The 18,341-nt window shown below is 39.0% G+C and overlaps 1 protein-coding gene across 3 annotated transcripts in view; it reads right to left on the reverse strand.

Moving 5' to 3' along the window:
* RAD50 (DNA repair-recombination protein (RAD50)) overlaps positions 1 to 18,341 on the reverse strand; it is a 446,299-nt gene that overhangs the window by 234,228 nt on the left and 193,730 nt on the right. For all 3 annotated transcript variants that reach the window (XM_089428359.1, XM_089428350.1, XM_089428366.1), the window contains exon 13: positions 827 to 954. In XM_089428359.1, the coding sequence (XP_089284485.1) occupies positions 827 to 954 (128 nt within the window). The remainder of the gene's footprint in view (positions 1 to 826; positions 955 to 18,341) is intronic.

The raw sequence follows: 18,341 nt of genomic DNA on the forward strand, positions 1-18,341 counted from the left end.
CTAGCCTCATAATGTAAGCAGTTATGTTCATTACATGTCCAACACCTCCAAAGTTTTTTGTCATCAAAGCATTCATAAGGAAAGTTGTTGCCGTAGAAAGCCTTTATCCTCCAAGGAGAATTCTTCATTCTATAAAATCTCCCATTTGATGAAGTATTCATTCATTGTTCTGGATCACAGGGGTCTGCTTCAAATGGCTAGTACACCTGGTTCTAAAATAATAAAAGGTTCTAAAATAATTTTTATGACATTAATTGCACATATGACAGCTCTTATAAATGTATTGTTAGGATGCGATTTAGTGTATACCGCTGCTATTTAATATATAGTACAGGATATAATGAGTTGAATTAAGGCTTTCATTAATGAACAATTTGTCTACCATATAATGCACATAAAAAATTGTTAATGTTAGGGTTTTGTGGATCCCCATAAGTTACCTTTTTCTAATTTTAAGAATTGTTATTGTGGTTTACAAAAAAGACTCTTTTATAAGACCCACATGAGTGAGTAGATCCTTCAGTGTTTCCTATCAGGAAACAGATCTGGGCTGAATATGAAATACAGAAACGTTGATCCTAGAATCAACGTACCTGCTCCGGTAACACAGGTCTCAGTCTTACAAAGTGATTATTACTTTTTATAACGCTATATTGCCACCTAAATAGGTTGAGCATTAAGTACGGAGAGCAATTTCTTAATTGTTTTCAAGACCTGCATAATTGTTACAAACTCACGTAACTAGTCAGGTGCTCAAATTTGTTGAACAACTATCGTTTCTAAGACAAAAAGACAAAAGAATGCATCAAATTTTAAAGTCTGAAACCTTCTCTATCTCGTTGATACTTCGAAAAGTTGTTGTTCATCTCTTGTATCTTCATGTCCACCAAACCCAGCTCCTTTTCAGCTTCTACAGACTTTGCATTCAAATCATCGTGGTCTTTTTTAAGGGCACTGCATAAAATAGTGCTTATGATGAGTAACATGATGTTGTTGTTTGGAACTGTAAAGCTACAAAAGAGGTGCTCAAAAATATTATGGTTTAACTCATTGAAAACCAGTTATAATTTATAACATCGTAACCTCAACATTATAATACAAGTCAGTCTTCTCAAGTTTGATGAGAAGATAGCATCAAGAGCATGATTTGTGAAGCAAAGAAGAAAGTGGTTATGAAAAGAAGTAAAAATACACACAAAAAAAGAACAAATACTTGGTACTCTTAATACAATCCTAATGGTATGTCACAATGGCAGTCATCTTGCTGCAAGCTCACAACTAGCCCAAAATATCATCACGAAGTTAATACATACTGAACTCACCAATTATTAATTCAAACATAAGGTAAAAACATAATGAATAGATGATGTCATCCACGAAAGATAAAAGTTAGTTTGACATAGTACGCATGTAAGTAGAGTCTTTAATCATGCAACCACAGCTTGCTTCTTCATCACTGCCAATTTTTAAATTATAGTACAGATCTGCACTTGAATAACATACAGGTCCTTAAACTGAAATCTACGTTTGCACCTATTAAAACATCAGAACCACATATAATTCAGCTAAGTAATTCAACTTGCAGATAATTAGCAACTAAGCAACTAAGCTTCATACGGCTGTAAACTCAAAGTCATGGACAGCAAGCAAGTTCCCAACAAAACATGATATCATTAGTGAAGGAAATGGCAGCCAACACAGAGGTTGAAAGCACTTGCCATCACAGCAATTCCTCAACACACACTGGAGACTCCCACTAATTGACTGAACTAATGCAGCCTCCTCCTTTAATACCATAAGGAAAGAGAGCATACAAAATACCATAAATGGCCTCCAGGAATTCATCCTCATGAAGTCATGCTGGAAACAAGTAATGTGGCCCAGTGTTAAATGAGCCAACAAGGAGTGTATCCCACTTAGCAGTGAATGCACACAAGGAGGTAACACTTATAATTAATGTGTCAAGGCTTAGGTGTAACCACCAGCATTAAAGCAATCCACTATTCTAGCACTAAATTATTCACCTAGGGAAGTGTGCCCTACAAAGTGTTAACACTAATTTCTACACACTGTAAGCTGATATCAACTTTAACAATCAGCTGTAGAAATCCGCGTACAGATAGGAAAATCTGCACAAGGTGTCACTAGCAAATCTCCCTCTCCAATTGGGCTGGTGCTCACCAACCTCAGGGGTCTGTCCCTAGTCTTTGTACCTTTATTCTAACCTGTAAATCTGCAACATAACGTGAAAAGAACAGAAAGATAATGGCTGCCTGACCAGCAAGATAGGGCAAAGAAGTGTGTAAAAATTCGTAAATTTAATGTGTGGAATGGTCCTTTGCAATCAGCCCTTTATACGGAATAAAAGGAGTCTAAGCGGTTAGTTGCTCAAATAAATAGCTGAAATAACTCATAAGAAATTGCACAAGATAACACTGAATCCAACAAACTAGAATGACTGGATCAAGACTGAATTTTATTCTACAAGAGCCAAAGGTTGTCTGCACCAAGATGACTATCAGAGAACTTGAGGGGAATCATATTAAGACACAAAATAATAAGAGCTAGAAGAGAGAAGAAACAATGATGGAGAGAAGAGAAAAGGCTGTTTTCTTTGCTCAAGACAATTCTTATTGGAAGATTGGCCTTCCATTGTATTTATGATAGGTTTCCCCATCAGTCCATAACAAGAGGAAGAAGGCATTAAATTCCTTATTACCTGTCATCAATGCACATGGTGAATTGAACTAGCTCTGACTATAGAAGAAAACTAAGTTAAGGGGCCCTTACTTGAGTTAGACTGAAGTATCTTCAAGTTTTCACCTGATTAAAATATCTTTAACTATAAAAGTGCCTAATTTGACTTGGGTAATTCTTCCTTAAAGTATTATTGGTAATTTTTCTCATGATAAAATATCCCAAGGCACTTTAGCAATTTCAACTTGGCATAATTTTGCTCCAAGTAATTCGACTTGGCCAATTTTCCTCCCTCGCATCTTTAGAAATTTGACTTCGCCAATTTAAGGAAGTCGATTCAGTATAATTTTATATTCAGGGAAAAAGGGAGTAAAATGTGGAAAAATAGGGAAAGGGGAGAGAAAAATGCAAACAAGGCAGCTATTAATCTTATTTTCCTTGGCCTTGATATTTGCTTGTGAATCTTATTCCTCTTCTTTATGTTCTTTAATTAGATCTTTTCATCAAACAATATCAAGAACAGTGATAGCAACAATAGAACACACAAATATCAAGGTTTCAGCCAAGGCAAAACCCCTCCAAGGGGAAAACCTAGAAACCCTTCTCTTCTTAGAATCTGCTTCAAATGAGATACAAAGACCCAAACCCTAGGTCCTTCTCCTAGTACCAAGTCAGCCCTTCCTCAAGTCCTTCCTTGATTCTGCACCAACCGACATCAATACTCAAACTTCAACCTGCCATCTTCAATACCCCAACTCATCCTGCAACCTCGACCCCGCAATTTCAGACTTGCAGCTTCCACAGAAACCCCCATCCAGCCTCCTCCTAAGACCCACCTAGATAAAAACAGCTCTCCCAAGGTCAACGAGGTCAAGGTAGGGCTTTCTTCCTTTGAGCAACAAGATTTTGCACCTCGTCCTACTGCAACTCAGACCTGCAACTTCGACCTCCTTCTGCAGCACCAAAAACCCCAGAACTTCGCATGTGTGAGATAGTTAGAGCCCAAAAACAAGAAAATTTCGTCTTTCCTTCTCTTCCTTGGCTTTTGCTCTCATTTCTGCTCTTCCCAGCTAAAATATCGAACTTCTCCTTGTGATATCGAACTTGTGGAGTGAGTGTGTCCCAAATGAGGTCGAACAACTCCTTTATATAGCCTTCTTAACGGGTCAAATTCCCTCCTTTAGGCCGACTTGTACTTTTGGAGTTTCCAGGACTTTCTAGACTCAAAAATAATTATTTTTACAATTACATTTTTCCCATAACAGTCTTATAAACATGATGTTGACTCCTTTGACTCAAGACAATAAATCCTAAGACCTAACAAATCCTTGAAACACGAAGAATATGCTTTTACCTAAAAGAACATCAATAATGAGCATGAAACCCATGCTTTAATAATAATATTTTTTTCTTTTCTTTTATTGTTTGTTAATAGGATACATATTGAAATGAGTACAACAATTATGAAGAGCGAAACTAGTTACATTTCTCAACAAAGTTAAGGGGACGAAGGAGAGTAGAAGTAGGAGGAAAAATAAAAGTGGAAATAGGAGATAAAAGGCGAGTATAAGTAAGAGAGTAAAGAAGCTAGGTAAACACAACAGGAGGGAGAATATATGACGAAGGAAAACTACAATTTGCCTAAATTTCCATGTCAACTCATGTACTATGCCACCTCATTAATGACTCATCTAAACTCTTGCCACTTATCCACTCACAACACTACCACAACCTCAAAATTGCCACATCATGCTAGTAATAATAGACATTCAAAAATACTAATCCCCCAAAATATAAGAAAAATAGCAAATGTCTGAAAAAGATGGGGGGACCTTGCCACATATAGTATGCCTAAAAATACGCAACACCAAAATAGTAATATGACTATATGTCCACAAAATTCTACTCATTAGACTCAAAATATGATGGGGAACCAAAATATGTTGTCAACACTCCCATGCAATGACTGCTAAAAATAGAAGGTTCTTGGATTCTAATGAAACTGCCACCATCAAACTCGAAACTCAGTTGAGAGTCTAAATATATAATAATTGTAGTTGTGCACTAAGTGATAAGAATAGAATTGTCTTAGATTTGGATGAAAACACCACCATTAGACTCAGAACACAATCAGGACCCTGAATGTGTAATCAAACTTGATGCGCGAACATTGCTAAAAATAGAAGCCCATAATATCTCATGAATTGATACTCATTGCATTCACTTTTCAAAAAGGAATCTAAATCTGCGATCAAAATTGACATGCAAGAAATGCAAAAAACAAAAAAGTGCTTGCATATCCCCAATAAGTACCTCATCAGACTGATAATCTCATGAGTTAAGTACTTAACTCAAGCAATGAAATCCTCAGATTTTTTTGAGGTCAGATTTACCAAAAACTAGTGTCTCAAATATGTTGAATGCTTGCATAAATTTAGCTTTAATTATCAAGCTGATACGAAAGTGAAAAATTAGTAGAAGCACTCTTTAATGTTTGCAATAAATGCTTTCTGAAACTTATATCAGCAGGTCAAAACATGTGGGTTGGGCCTAAACAAACACATGCAAACTTGTAAATTGGGTTAAGGAGCAAATCATTTACTTTCTAGATGATATCGGAGCTAAGTTGAGGCTCAAATCTCAAATTTCACTTAGCTGATAAAGAGAGCAGCAAGCATTTAAAGTCTTCAAACAGTGAAACAATACCTTTTAAACTTTGCCAGAAACCCAAGCAGTTTAAAGGGAGGAAGGATGTAGCTCACAGATTTGCTCCATATCGTTGGTTGTGGGGTCATGGCTATTGGGTTGGACAGATTGGCAGGGGCTCAAAACTTTGGCCCATGCAAAGAGAGAATTATGCTTTTACTGGAGGAAGTTGAAGTGTGGAATGTTGTTGAAGCAGTTGTACAAGCACCCACTGATCCAGCTCAGTTGGTGGAATTCAACAGGAAGAATGTGAAGGCAAAGAGGATCCTTCTAGATGCCATCAAGGACCATTTATTCCCTCGTGTGTCTAGGATGAGATATGCATATCAGATGTGGGAGTCTTTGGTCTCTTTGAACCAAAATTCTAATGCGCACAGGAAGATGGTATTGATATAAAAACTACGCAACACAAAGATGACCAAGACCAACAGTGTCACCTCTTTCCTCACTAGAGTTTCACATGTGAAGGATGAGTTAGCTTCCATTTATTCCCTCATGTGTCTGGGATGAGATATGCATATCAGATGTGGAAGTCTATGGTCTCTTTGAACCAAACTTTTAATGCGCTGAAGTATAAAACCTCACTAATAACAGAATTACATAAATATTTTAATAATAAGTGAATGATGATTACATTTTGTGAGAGGCCCTGGCTATATACCGCCTTAGGTGCCCCTTGGTAAAGATCATGCCCTTTTGCCTAATAAACTACAACTAACTAATTTTTACATAATATTGCCTTCCTCCCGAAAGAATGCTTTGTCGTCAAAGCATACGTAACAATGGATGTTGTTGACAAAATGCTTCAGTCTCCCAAGAAGCTTCTTCTTCTGGTAATTCCTTCCACTTAATCAAGTATTCCTTGATTGTGCGACGTCAAAGCTTTCTTTCTCAAGTAGATAAAATACCTTCTGGTTCTAGAATCACCCTTCCTTCATCATCCAAAGAGGGAAGCATTGTTTGCATTGATTGATGGTCGCCTAATGCCCTTTTAAGGCAGGAGACATGGAAGACGTTGTGAACACAACTTTTCTCTGGAAAGCTTAAACCATATGCGACTTGGCTGATCTTTTTATTGATCTAATAAGGTCCATAGAACTTAGGTTCTAATTTATTTTTTCCTTTTTGTTGTAAGGACAATTGTTGTATGGTTGGAGCTTGACAAACACCCATTCTCCGACTTCAAATTCTCTTTTGGTTCTGTTTCGGTCTACTTGTTGCTTCATACGATTTCTTGCATTATTCAAGTTTTCTTTCAGTATTTGGACAACTTTTTGGGTTTCTTCTAGTTGATTTTTAACAACGGGTAGATTTGTCTAGACAATAGCTAGATCCTTCCATTTTGGTGGCTCATATCCATACAAAGCTTGAAATGGTGTCATTTTGCTAAAGTATGATAAGTAGAATTATACCACCATTCAACGAGATGCAACCATTGAGCCCACTTATTTTGTTTTTCTGTAGCGTAGCAACGTAGGTAGACCTCCAAACATTTAATGACAACCTTTGTTTGTCCATCTGTTTTAGGGTGATAAGCGGAACTCATATTTAGGTAGGTTCCTATGTGATTGAACAACTCCTTCCAGAAATTACCCTTGAATTTGGCATCTCTATTACTCACAATGACTTTTGGAAAACCGTGTAATTTATATATATTTTTGCAAAATATTTCAGTGATTTGTTTAGCTGAGTATGATTTCTTTATTGCAATAAAGTGAGCATATTTGGTGAGTCTGTTGACCATTACGAAAATCTTGTCCTTGCCTTCAGATACGGGTAATCCCTCAATAAAGTCCATCGAAATTTCTTCCCATTTCTGATTCGGAATGTTTAAAGGGTGAAGTAATCCAGGTGTCATAATATTTTCACTTTTATTCCTTTGACATGTGTCACACTCTGCTACATACTTCTGAATATCGTGACTCGCTCCTTTCCAAAAGAAAGATTGATGTGCATTGTAGTAAGTCTTAAAGAATCCTACATGTCTGGCTGACGGTGAATCATGTGACTCCTTGAGTATCTTAAATTTAAACTTGGAATTTGCATTTAGATAGATTCTTCCCTTGTACCATAGAATATCATTCTTCCATTCAAATTTTGAGTTGTTGGGAAGGTTATTGATTATCGTTGTTATTTCTGGATCCTTGGCATACTCACTTTGAATCTCGTTAAGCCATTCAGGAACAACAACCGAGATTGCAAGTAGTGTTGGTTCTTCATCTTTCTTGGATAGGGCATCTGCTACTACATTGTCTTTTCCCCTTTTATGTAGTATTTCCATGTCAAAGGCGGCAATTTTTTCAATCCATTTTTGTTGTTCTTCGGAAAGTGTTTTTTGTTGAAGGAGGTGCTGGAGACTGTTATGGTCTGTTCGAATGGAGAACTTACTTCCCAAAAGATATTGCCTCCACTTAGCTAGTGCATGCATAATAGCGAGCATTTCTTTGTTGTATGTGGAATTGAGGCATTCTCTTTTATTGAGCTTCCTCCTTTCAAAAGCTATTGGATGCCCTTCTTGCATTAACACTGCACCTATACCGAATCCAGAAGCATCACACTCGATGATAAATGGTTTAGAAAAATCTGGTGTTGCCAATACCGGGGCATTAGACATAACTTCCTTTAATTTTTCAAAACACCTTCCTGCTTCCTCATCCCATAGAAATGAATTCTTCTTTAAAAGGTTTGTTAGAGGCGCAGTTATATGTGCATAGTTTTTAATAAACCTTCGGTAATACCCAGTCAAACCTAAGAACCCTCTTAGCTTGGATACATTAACTGGTTTGGTCCATTCCTTTATAGCTTTGATTTTGTTAGGGTCCACTTTTACGCCTTCATGGGATATAATGTGTCCAAGGTATTCTACTTCTTCCTTTCCGAAGGTGCATTTGGATTTTTTTGCATAAAACTAATGCTCTTTTAGTAGTGTAAGAACTTTATCCAGATGTTGTAAGTGCTCATTCCAAGTTTTACAGTAAATTAAACTATCGTCAAAGAATACTAATATAAACTTCCTAAGATGCGGATGAAACAACTCGATCATAGTTGCTTGAAATGTTGTTGGTGTATTGGTTAACCCAAATGGCATTACTTTAAATTCATAGTGACCTTCGTGTGTTCAGAATGTCGCTTTTGGTATGTCTTCCAACCTGATTCTGATTTGATAATAGCCTAACTTTAAGTCCAATTTTGAGAAGTATTCTGCGCCATGTAGCTCATCCAGCATTTTGTCAATAAAGAGAATTGGGAACTTGTTTTTAATTGTTATTTTGTTTAATCCTCTATAATCAATGCATAGCCTGAATGAACCATCCTTCTTCCTTACCAACACCACTGAAGCAGCATACGGACTTTTACTTTTCAAGATGATCCCACACTTTAAAAGGTCTCGGATTAATCTCTCAATTTTCGTCTTTTGGTGATGTGGATATCGGTACAACTTGATGTTGACGGGGTCCGACCCAGTTTTGACTTCCATTGTATGCTCAATTTCCCTGTTAGGAGGCATTTTCATAGTCAAGTCTTGAAATACCTTTTCATGCTTCTGAATTACATCTTACAGCTCTGGTGACTCTTCACTAATCATATTTGCAGATAACATTTCTAATTGGTGACATTGTACTACATAAGCGGGTGCTCCTTTTTGAATCATCTTCATCATCTGAGATGATGATACAATTTGATTCTCTGGTGCTTTGAATCTGTGTAATTTGTACCTCTGACCTCCCCATTTAAATCTTATGAATTGTACTTGATGGTTGGCAGCATAAGTGCCTAGAGTTCGTAGCCATTGGATACCTAAGACTACATGTACTCCACCTAATGGTACAGTGAAGAACAGAGATTCTAAATTAAAGTCTTGAAACTGCAATTTGACTTTATGGCATTTCCCTACCTTTTCAATCTTCTTATCGTCTGCTACCATCACCTTCATGTTTGGTAAGGGAAATGAAAATATATTGAGTCTCTTTGCCAAGGTTGCATCTAAAAAATTGTGTGTGCTACCAGAGTCAATGAGAACCACTACGTTGTTCTTTTTTATATGTCCTTTCAACTTTAAGGTCTGAGGTTGTGATATACCTATCATAGCTGATAGTGATACTTGCAGAACACTTTCGTCATCTAATTCTGGTGAGAATTCTGGGGCATCTTTTGTTTCCTCTATGTCAGAATCCTCACTATTTGAATCATTAGTTGCTTCACAATTATATAGGTTCTTTGATTCTTTTCATTTAGCACACCTATGTTTGGGGTCCCTTTTCTCACCACAGCGTTTGCATTTGCCTTCTTTTATCCTTTGTGTTTCCACATTAGATTTTTCACCTTCACGACGATGTGGTGGAACCGTGGAACATATCTTGTATTATTTGAATCCACAGACTAGGGTATTCTTCGTCTTGAATATACTTTTTCCGGTTTTGACCACAGTGTTTGTTCAAATTTCTTTTCAATAGTTTTTGCTTTTCGTCTTGCTACTTCTATTGATGTAATGCCATGAAGATCAAGTTCTACCTGTAAATGAGTTTTAAGTCTGGAGATGTGTGATTGAACTAGATGAGACTCTGATAAACCAGGTACTCGTGTTACTAAGGTCTCCCATTATTGAGTGTACTCATCCACGCTACCTTTTTGTCGTAATTTGATGAGTGTTGAAAAAAACTCTTCTTCCATTACACCTTGGAATATTTTAAAGAATGCATCTTTAAATTTCCTCCAACTGATGGCAATTGTCGTCTTCTTCCACCAAATATACCAATTATATGCTTCTCCTTCCATTTTCATGGATGCATGCCTAAGCTTTTCGTCATCGTCGTGGATGTCATAAATCTCGAAGTATTCTTCTGCTTTATTCATCCATGCAACACTGTGTTTTTCGTTCCCATCGAATTTAGGCATCTCAACTTTTGCCCTTCGCTGATACGTCGCTAATGCTTGAGCGAAAAAAGGGTGTTGATTGGTAAATATATCCCAGAGTTTCTTATTTGAAAAAGTCGCGTTACTAATTCCTTTTTGGGGCGTCGCAGATTTTTTTGTAGATTCAGCTTTTTCTTGAGAATCTGTTGATTTTATTGAGTCTAATGAGTTGTGCTCTTGATTTCCTCCATCTTCTTGGAGTAGTTGTTCGAGTGTAATATTCAGCTTTCCACACAAGTGGTTCAGCAATGCTAAGGTCTGGTTATGATTCATTTCGGATTGGATATGGTTCTGCCCCATCTATAATTCTATTCGATTTGTCGTATCCAGAAGCCTCTTGATATCGTCAGAATGCCAGATAAACTTACTCTCGAAATCGACTAATTTTTTATTGAAATCATCGGAGTGGCTAGTAATCCTATTCTGCAATTCAATCACTCTTTTATTGAAATCGGCCATTGACATTGCCATTGAGCGAGTTTCTGGGAGTGTATATTTGTCTGCCAGCTTATTTTTTTTTTTAATAGTTAAATTAAATTAATTAATTTAATTATATGACATATAAGTTCTGTTTTGTTTTTTTTTAATTAAATTAAATTATATAACATATAGTTTTTTAACTATATAATATATGTATATATATAAATAAATTATATATCGTATATAATATATGTTATATAATATATAACTATTTAATATATATATATATATATATATATAATGAAAAATAAATATCGAATTTAGAATATTTGATCGAAATGAAATGGCAATCATAGATAGACACGACCCAAGAGTCAACGGCCATGTTGGTTGGCGACAAACGTGGGAAGAGAACGTTGGCTAAGAAATGGGGTGCGGATGGCGGCAGGTACAGCCGGAAACAGAATCGGACAAACAGTGGAGGACGACGGCTAGCACGGGTTAATGGGTCGTCAGGAACGAGGGCCGGAAATCAGCGAATAAGAGGACAGCGGTCAATGAATAGCAACAGTGAACAGAGTGCAGAGTAGATGCGGAGGGCCAACGAAATTGGACGGGCGAAACAGCGGAGTGATGGGGAATGACCGAGACAGTGGGGGTATGGTGGCGGAAGCACAAGGGAACACTATCGAATGGGAGACACAACAAAGAGGGTAGCAACGACTTGTGTAGCGAGGATGGCAGACGACGGAAGTTAGTGTGGAAGACGAAAGCAAAGGGAACGACGGTGGAATCATGTGGATATTGTTGGATGGGAGGCACAACAGAGACGGTAGCGGCATAGAAAATGTTGGACAGAGAGTAGGTGGACAAAGCAAAGAACAACAAACATGCACCGAGAAGCGAACCCGCTCTGATACCAAATGAAGTATAAAACCTCAGTAATAACAGAATTAGATAAATATTTTATTAATAAATGAATGATGATTACATTTTATGAGAGGCCCTGGCTATATACCGCCTTAGGTGCCCCTTGGTGAACAGGCGTGATCAAAGATCACGCCCCTTTACCTAATAAACTACAACTAACTAATTTTTACATAACATGCGCACAGGAAGATGGTATTGAGATAAAAACTACGCAACACAAAGATGACCAAGACCAACAGCGTCACCTCTTTCCTCACTAGAGTCTCCCATGTGAAGGATGAGTCAGTTGCCATTGGAGAGGTTGTTCCAGAGGCACAGTTGGTTAGGATTGCCTTAGATGGGTTCATCGAGAAGTGGGATAGCTTTATCCACGACTTGGTTTCCAAAGAGCATTTTCCTGGTTGTTGGAGGAGGACGAACAACGATTTCATCCAAGAGAAGATTAGGAGTGCAAAGGGGGGTGTTAATTTTAGGTATGTTCTATGCTTAGAGCAATTTATTTCAATTTTCACAGTTAGCTCAATATCTTTTCTAGATTAGCTTACACATCAGCATTAAAGTAAACTGGATATAGAACATAAACATAAATCGCAGAAGACAAGCCAAGACAAGAGGAAACAAGATGTGTCACTAGCCAGAGACAAACCCCAATGTGGGGAAACCCTTGATCAATTGTTCTTATATGTTCTTCAATAGTTCAGCAGAGAGAGAGATAGTACGTTTACAACAGAAGTCAACACTTTGACTTATCTAAATAAGAGCATAGATCATCTCTAAGAAGATGATACATGAGATCAGTTGAAGACATGCTGCTTCAATTAATTCTCCAAGGTGACTCCTTCACCTATCCTTGTGTTGCATTTCATCATCATGCTACACCTCACAGTGCTGCACCATGTTGCACCCATCATCACTATGCTGCGTCTCAGCATGCTTCATTAATCATGATTGTACCCATCACTGTACTGCATTATGTGCCATTGTTGCACCATGTTGCCATACTGACCTATGCGTTAGCTGCATCTTGCTTCTTGTCCCTAGCATGCTTGTTGTCCTTTGCATGCTAGTTATCCCTTGCATGCTAGTTGTAACATTGCATGCTTGATGTATTTGCTGCTAAATACCATACAATTGTCCCAATGTTAGTTAGTTGTCCCTTGCACGCTACTCTCCTTCGGAGACAGATGCTCTAGTTGTTCCGACATTTTTGGCAATTTCGGCTATTCCCGGCAGTTCTAACGGTTCCAGCAATTCCAGATATTCTCAGCAATTACGGCAGTTCCGACTTCTGCCCTCTGCGTCAGCTTTCCTGACTGTTTTCGTTGTTCCCAACAGTTCGAGCTATTCCCGGCAGTTCCGGCTATTCCCGATAGCTCCAGCTTTTCCCGACAATTCTGGCTTCTGCCCTATGTGCCAGCTTTCCTGACTGTTCCGACTGTTCCTGGCAGTTTCAGCTATTCCCGGCAGTTCTTGCAGTTCCGGCAGTTCCAGCTATTCTCGGCATTTCCGATAATTCCCGGCAGGACCAGTAGTTCTATTCCCGACAGTTCCAGCTATTTCCGACTGTTCTGGCCATTCCCGACAGTTCCCGGCAGTTCCGGCAATTCCGGCTTCTTCCAACAGTTCCGGCAATTCCCGATAGTTCCGGCTTCTACCCTCTAGCTTAGGGCAGCGTTATCCCTTAGGATCTCTCCTCCCACTAAAACACAAAGACAAGTAGAGAGGAAGAGATCCCAAGTGTGTTGAAATGAATTTAAATCCACCTCTATTTATACTAAAACGTTGAGCACAAGTGGGGTTTATTTGGTTGTTGGCCAACCTTGATGAATTGTCCAATAACACAAATAAATTCATATCTCCATGAATACTTATCGAAATCTGATGATCTTTAGATCAATCCTACACCTCTCGATGAGAGGAATCCAAGAAAAATATCAGATTCCATTAATAAGATGACCCACATGGAGTTTGGCCATAGTTGCCAATTTTAACAGGGGGCAACAAGAGTTGTGGGGGAGGTGAAGAGGAGAATGTTGCTCTTGCAGCAAAGGGAAAGAAGGGTAAGAAGGTCAAGAAGGGGTCTTCTAGTGGAGCAACACAAGCGAAGGGGAAGCAGAAGGCTAAGGAGAAGGACATGAGCAAAGTGAAACACTTTGCTTGTCAAAATATGGGTCACTATGTCGTTCAGTGTCCCAACAAGAAGGGTAAGAAGAAACAGCAGGTTGTAGCTTCAGCAGATGTGGATGATTTTGCGGTTGTATTTGATTCAGATTGTGCTTTGGTGGTGAGTTTAGCCACTCACATTACATCTTCTCGTGCATGGTTCATAGACAACGGAGCATCCTGCCATATGACCGGAGTTAGAGAGCACTTCACGAGCCTTTTGGATGATGACATTGACTAGGAGGTTGTGCTTGGCAACAACTCCAAAGTCAAAGCAATGGGCATCGTGTTAAAATTGGCAACTAGGGCCAAACTCCACATGGGTCATCTTATTTATGATAGTTGATATTTTTCTTGGATTCCTCTCTCCGAGAGGTGTAGGATTGATCTAAAGATAATCCCATTCTGACATGTGAAAATGAAGTTATGAATTTATTTTGATTATAGACAAATTGTCAAGGTCGGCCAACAAGCTCTTGTAGACTCAGAAGCCCAACAGTGACATCTATTCATCCTCAACGTTTGTCTATAAACACATGATGCCTCCTCATTTGGACACACTTCACTCACTCATCTTCTCTCTCCTACTTTGATTGGGTACGAAAATCAGAGGCTACTCCCCACACGTACGAAGGGAAGGAAGGGTTTTTTGTTTTTATTGTTGACCAGATTTCACTGAAAATTTCGAAGGTTGTTTTGACTGCGTTGACCAAGTGTTGACTTGTTTTTGGTGCAATTTTGGGTGGAGGAATTTTGTCCTAGCAGGCCATAGATCTGGACACAAGAACCGAGGCAATATGACCTCATGTTTGACCAGCGTTGATTGTACTAGGGTTGGCCGCAGGGTTTAGTTTGGTTGACTAGTTTTGACTGGACTTTTTCAAACTGTTTTGGGCTAATTAGACTTGTTGTTAGAGGCCGAAGTTGACTGGGTTTGACCAAGGTGAATTAAGGAAGAAAATTTACCCTGTTGACCAGCATTAACTTTTCTGGTTAGGGCTCTTTTGCTGATGTTATAAATTATCATAATTTGTAAATTGTACTATCTCTCTCTGCTAAACTATTGAAGACTAAAAGAATATTTGATCAAGGGTTTCCCCACATTGGGGTTTGTCCCTGGCTGGTGCCACATCTTGTGTCCTCTTGTCTTAGCTTGTCTTCTACTATTTATGTTTATGTTGTACCAACATTTTACTTACATGTGTTATGTGATTGCTAAATTGAAATTGATATTGGGCTCATAAAGAAATTGAAGTAAAATTGCTCTAAAGCATAGAACATACCATTGTTGCCTAAAATTAACATGGTATCAGAGCAGAGGTGAAGACACAGCCCAAGCAAGAGTGAAGGAGCAATCACCAAAGACAGTTGGACAAGGACAAAAGACTCAATGGGTTCCTCATCCTACTTCCTAGTGGAAGACAAGCTCCATGATAAATCTGACTATCATGGATGGAAGATGTCTCTTGATTTGACCTTGAAGAGAAGGAAGCCATGGATTATGCATGGTAAAATCCCTGAGCCTCCTTCAAATGCACCGGCTACTGCGAAGACCAAGTACAATAAGGCTGAAGTCAAAGCCAAGAAGATTATCAGGGATTCCATTGACAAGCATATGGTGGCCTATATCTCCGAATTGAAGACCTCCAAGGAGATATATGACAAGTTTGTCGACATGTTCAAGGTTAGTAACGCTAAGCAAATTCTCTTTCTCAAGAATAAGTTGAAGGATATTAAGAAGGGCAAGGACGAGGACATTCAATCCTATTTCTTGAGGATTACTGAGATCAAGAATGATCTACTCTCGATTGGAGAAACCATTCCTAACAGGGAACTTACTCTCACCACCCTTGGAGGACTCCCACCTGAGTGGTATGCATTTAGAACCACTATACTCAACAATGATCAAATTCCAGGGTTTGAAGAATTGATGTCGAGATGCATTCAAGAAGAAGCACGAATGGTGGAGCAAGAAATGCCTTCTATTAGAAGCAACCCCACTACATTCTCCGCTCATGCCAAAAGGAGGAATAATGCAAGGTCTAGAGGTCATTTCCATGGAAAGCCTGGATCTGAGGGAGGAAGTAAGGGTAGGTGCTTTGTTTGCAATAAGTTTGGCCACTATGCAAGGGAGTGTCCTAATAAAAGGGATACACCTCGAGATGATGACTATCATAACAACTCCAAGGGCAACTTCAACAACAACAACGATGATCAAAGGAATCACAAGTCCAATGGCAAAGGAAAAAGGAATGCGAGACATCAAGGAAATGGTCGACCCTCCAAGAAATAAAGGAACTCCAGGTATGATGAAACCAATGTTGTTAGCAATAAGCAAAAAGAGTACTATCTTATATCAAATCTCTCCACTGCCTCTCCTCCGTACACTTTGGGAAATTGGTTAATCGATAGTGGTGCCTCAAGGCACTTCACCCGAATATAAGGAAGACCTCTCTAATCTGATTGAAAAGGAGACAAACTTGGAGATCATCCTTGGAGACGATGCCAACTATCCCATGAAGGGAGTAGGGAATGTTACCCTTCAATTGAATCAAGGTAACACTATTCATTTGCAAGAACTACTATATGTACCCGATCTCAAGAAGAACCTGGTGTCCATTTCAACAATGGAAGATAAAGGATTCAAGGTGACTTTTAACGATGGAAAGGTACGTGTTTGGAAAAGAAATTTAAAGGATGCTTTTACTCTTGGGTTCAGGGTTGACAGTTTGTATCAAGTTGGAGGAAGTCCATTGGGAGTCATGTCTTGCAACACATCTCTACAATCTGAACTATGGCACCGGAGGTTTGTCCATCTTCATTATAAGGCCCTATCTGATGTGAGACAAATGGTGACAGGGATGCCTGAGTTCAAAGTAGAGCATGAAGGTGTATGTCTAGGATGTGCCGAAGGAAAACTTACAAGGGGACCATTCCCCTCAAGTAATAGCAAGACCACAAACATATTGCAATTGATCCACTCTGACATATCTGGTATGATGCCCGTAAACTCATTAGGACGATACTTATATTATCTCACCTTTGTGGATGATTTTCTCGCACAACCTGGATCTACTTCTTGAAGAAGAAGGATGAAGTGTTCACCTAGTTCTGACATTTCAAAGCCTTGATCGAAAACCAATCCCAGAAAAAAATCAAGATATTGAGGATTGTTAATGGGACCGAGTATGAATCCAATGAACTCCAAGATTATTGCAGAGAAGCTAGCATTAAGAGGGACACTACAACACCTTACACTCTCGAACAGAAAGATGTGGCTGAAAGGAAGAATCACTCTATTGTAGAAGTTGTCTACACCATGCTTCCTGATCAAGGCCTTCCGGAGTTTCTATGGGGTGAAGTTGCAAATATCGTCGTGTATGTTCAAAACCGATGCCCTCATCAAGCATTGGACTCCAAGACTCTCGAAGAAATGTTCATTGCCAAGAAACCCGATGTCTCTCATTTTAGAATTTATGGAAGCCCCATATATTTTCATGTGCCAACAGACAAAAGAAGCAAATTGGGTGCATCTGGGAAGAAAGGAATCTTAATGGGCTATAGTGAAAATTCTAAAGGATATAGAATTTATGTGGTTGGTCAAAAGGAAGTTGAGATAAGTCATGATGTCACCTTCGACAAAGATATGGCCCTCAGGAAGATCAACAATCTTCCTATCCTAAGGAAGGACAAAGAAGCTAACACATGAAATCAGGGTGAAAAAGAGGACGAAACGATGCCTGATGTTGTTGAACCTATGGATCCTATTGATCCTCTCCCTCGTGAGCCTTCCTCCTCCAAGAGGAGACCCTCATGGCTTAGGGAGACTCTTGAAGATGCTAAGAGGCACATTGCACCAAGGAGGACTTTCCATGAAAGCAAGAAGCTGAACAAGTAACAAGGATATTTGACCACCATGATCACTATCATTCAAAATGAGCCTTCATCATTTGGAGAAGTCGTGAAGCAACAAGTATGGAAGGATGTTATGAATGAAGAATACGAGTCAATTATGAAGAGTGATGTGTGGGATGTGGTTCGTAGACCCCAAGACAAATCAGTTGTCACTTCTAAGTGGCTCTACAAAATCAAGCATGGAGTTGTTGGAAGTGCAGAAAAGTTCAAGGCTCGCCTTGTTGCTCGAGGCTTCTCTCAAAAGGAAGGTGCAGATTACGATGAGATATTTGCACCTGTTGCCCGATCATATCCCTAGCTCCCTCACAAGGATGGAACCTACATCAGATGGATGTCAAGACCGCCTTCTTGCATGGTTCAATCAAAGAGGAAGTATATGTGGAACAACCCGAGGGGTTTGACATTCATGATCGGGAATCTCATGTATACAGGTTGAAGAAAGCTCTCTATGGATTGAAGCAAGCACCCCAGGCTGGGAATGAGATGATCGATAGCTATCTGATGAAGTTGGGATTCACTACAAGTGAAGCTGATCCGAACCTTTATTTTAAGGTTGAAAATCATAAACCTCTGATTTTGGTACTTTATGTGGACGA

Source organism: Pinus tabuliformis, chromosome 6 (assembly GCF_031772625.1).
Source record: "Pinus tabuliformis cultivar Carrire ecotype Pingquan chromosome 6, CPIR1, whole genome shotgun sequence".
Lineage (NCBI taxonomy): Eukaryota > Viridiplantae > Streptophyta > Pinopsida > Pinales > Pinaceae > Pinus > Pinus tabuliformis.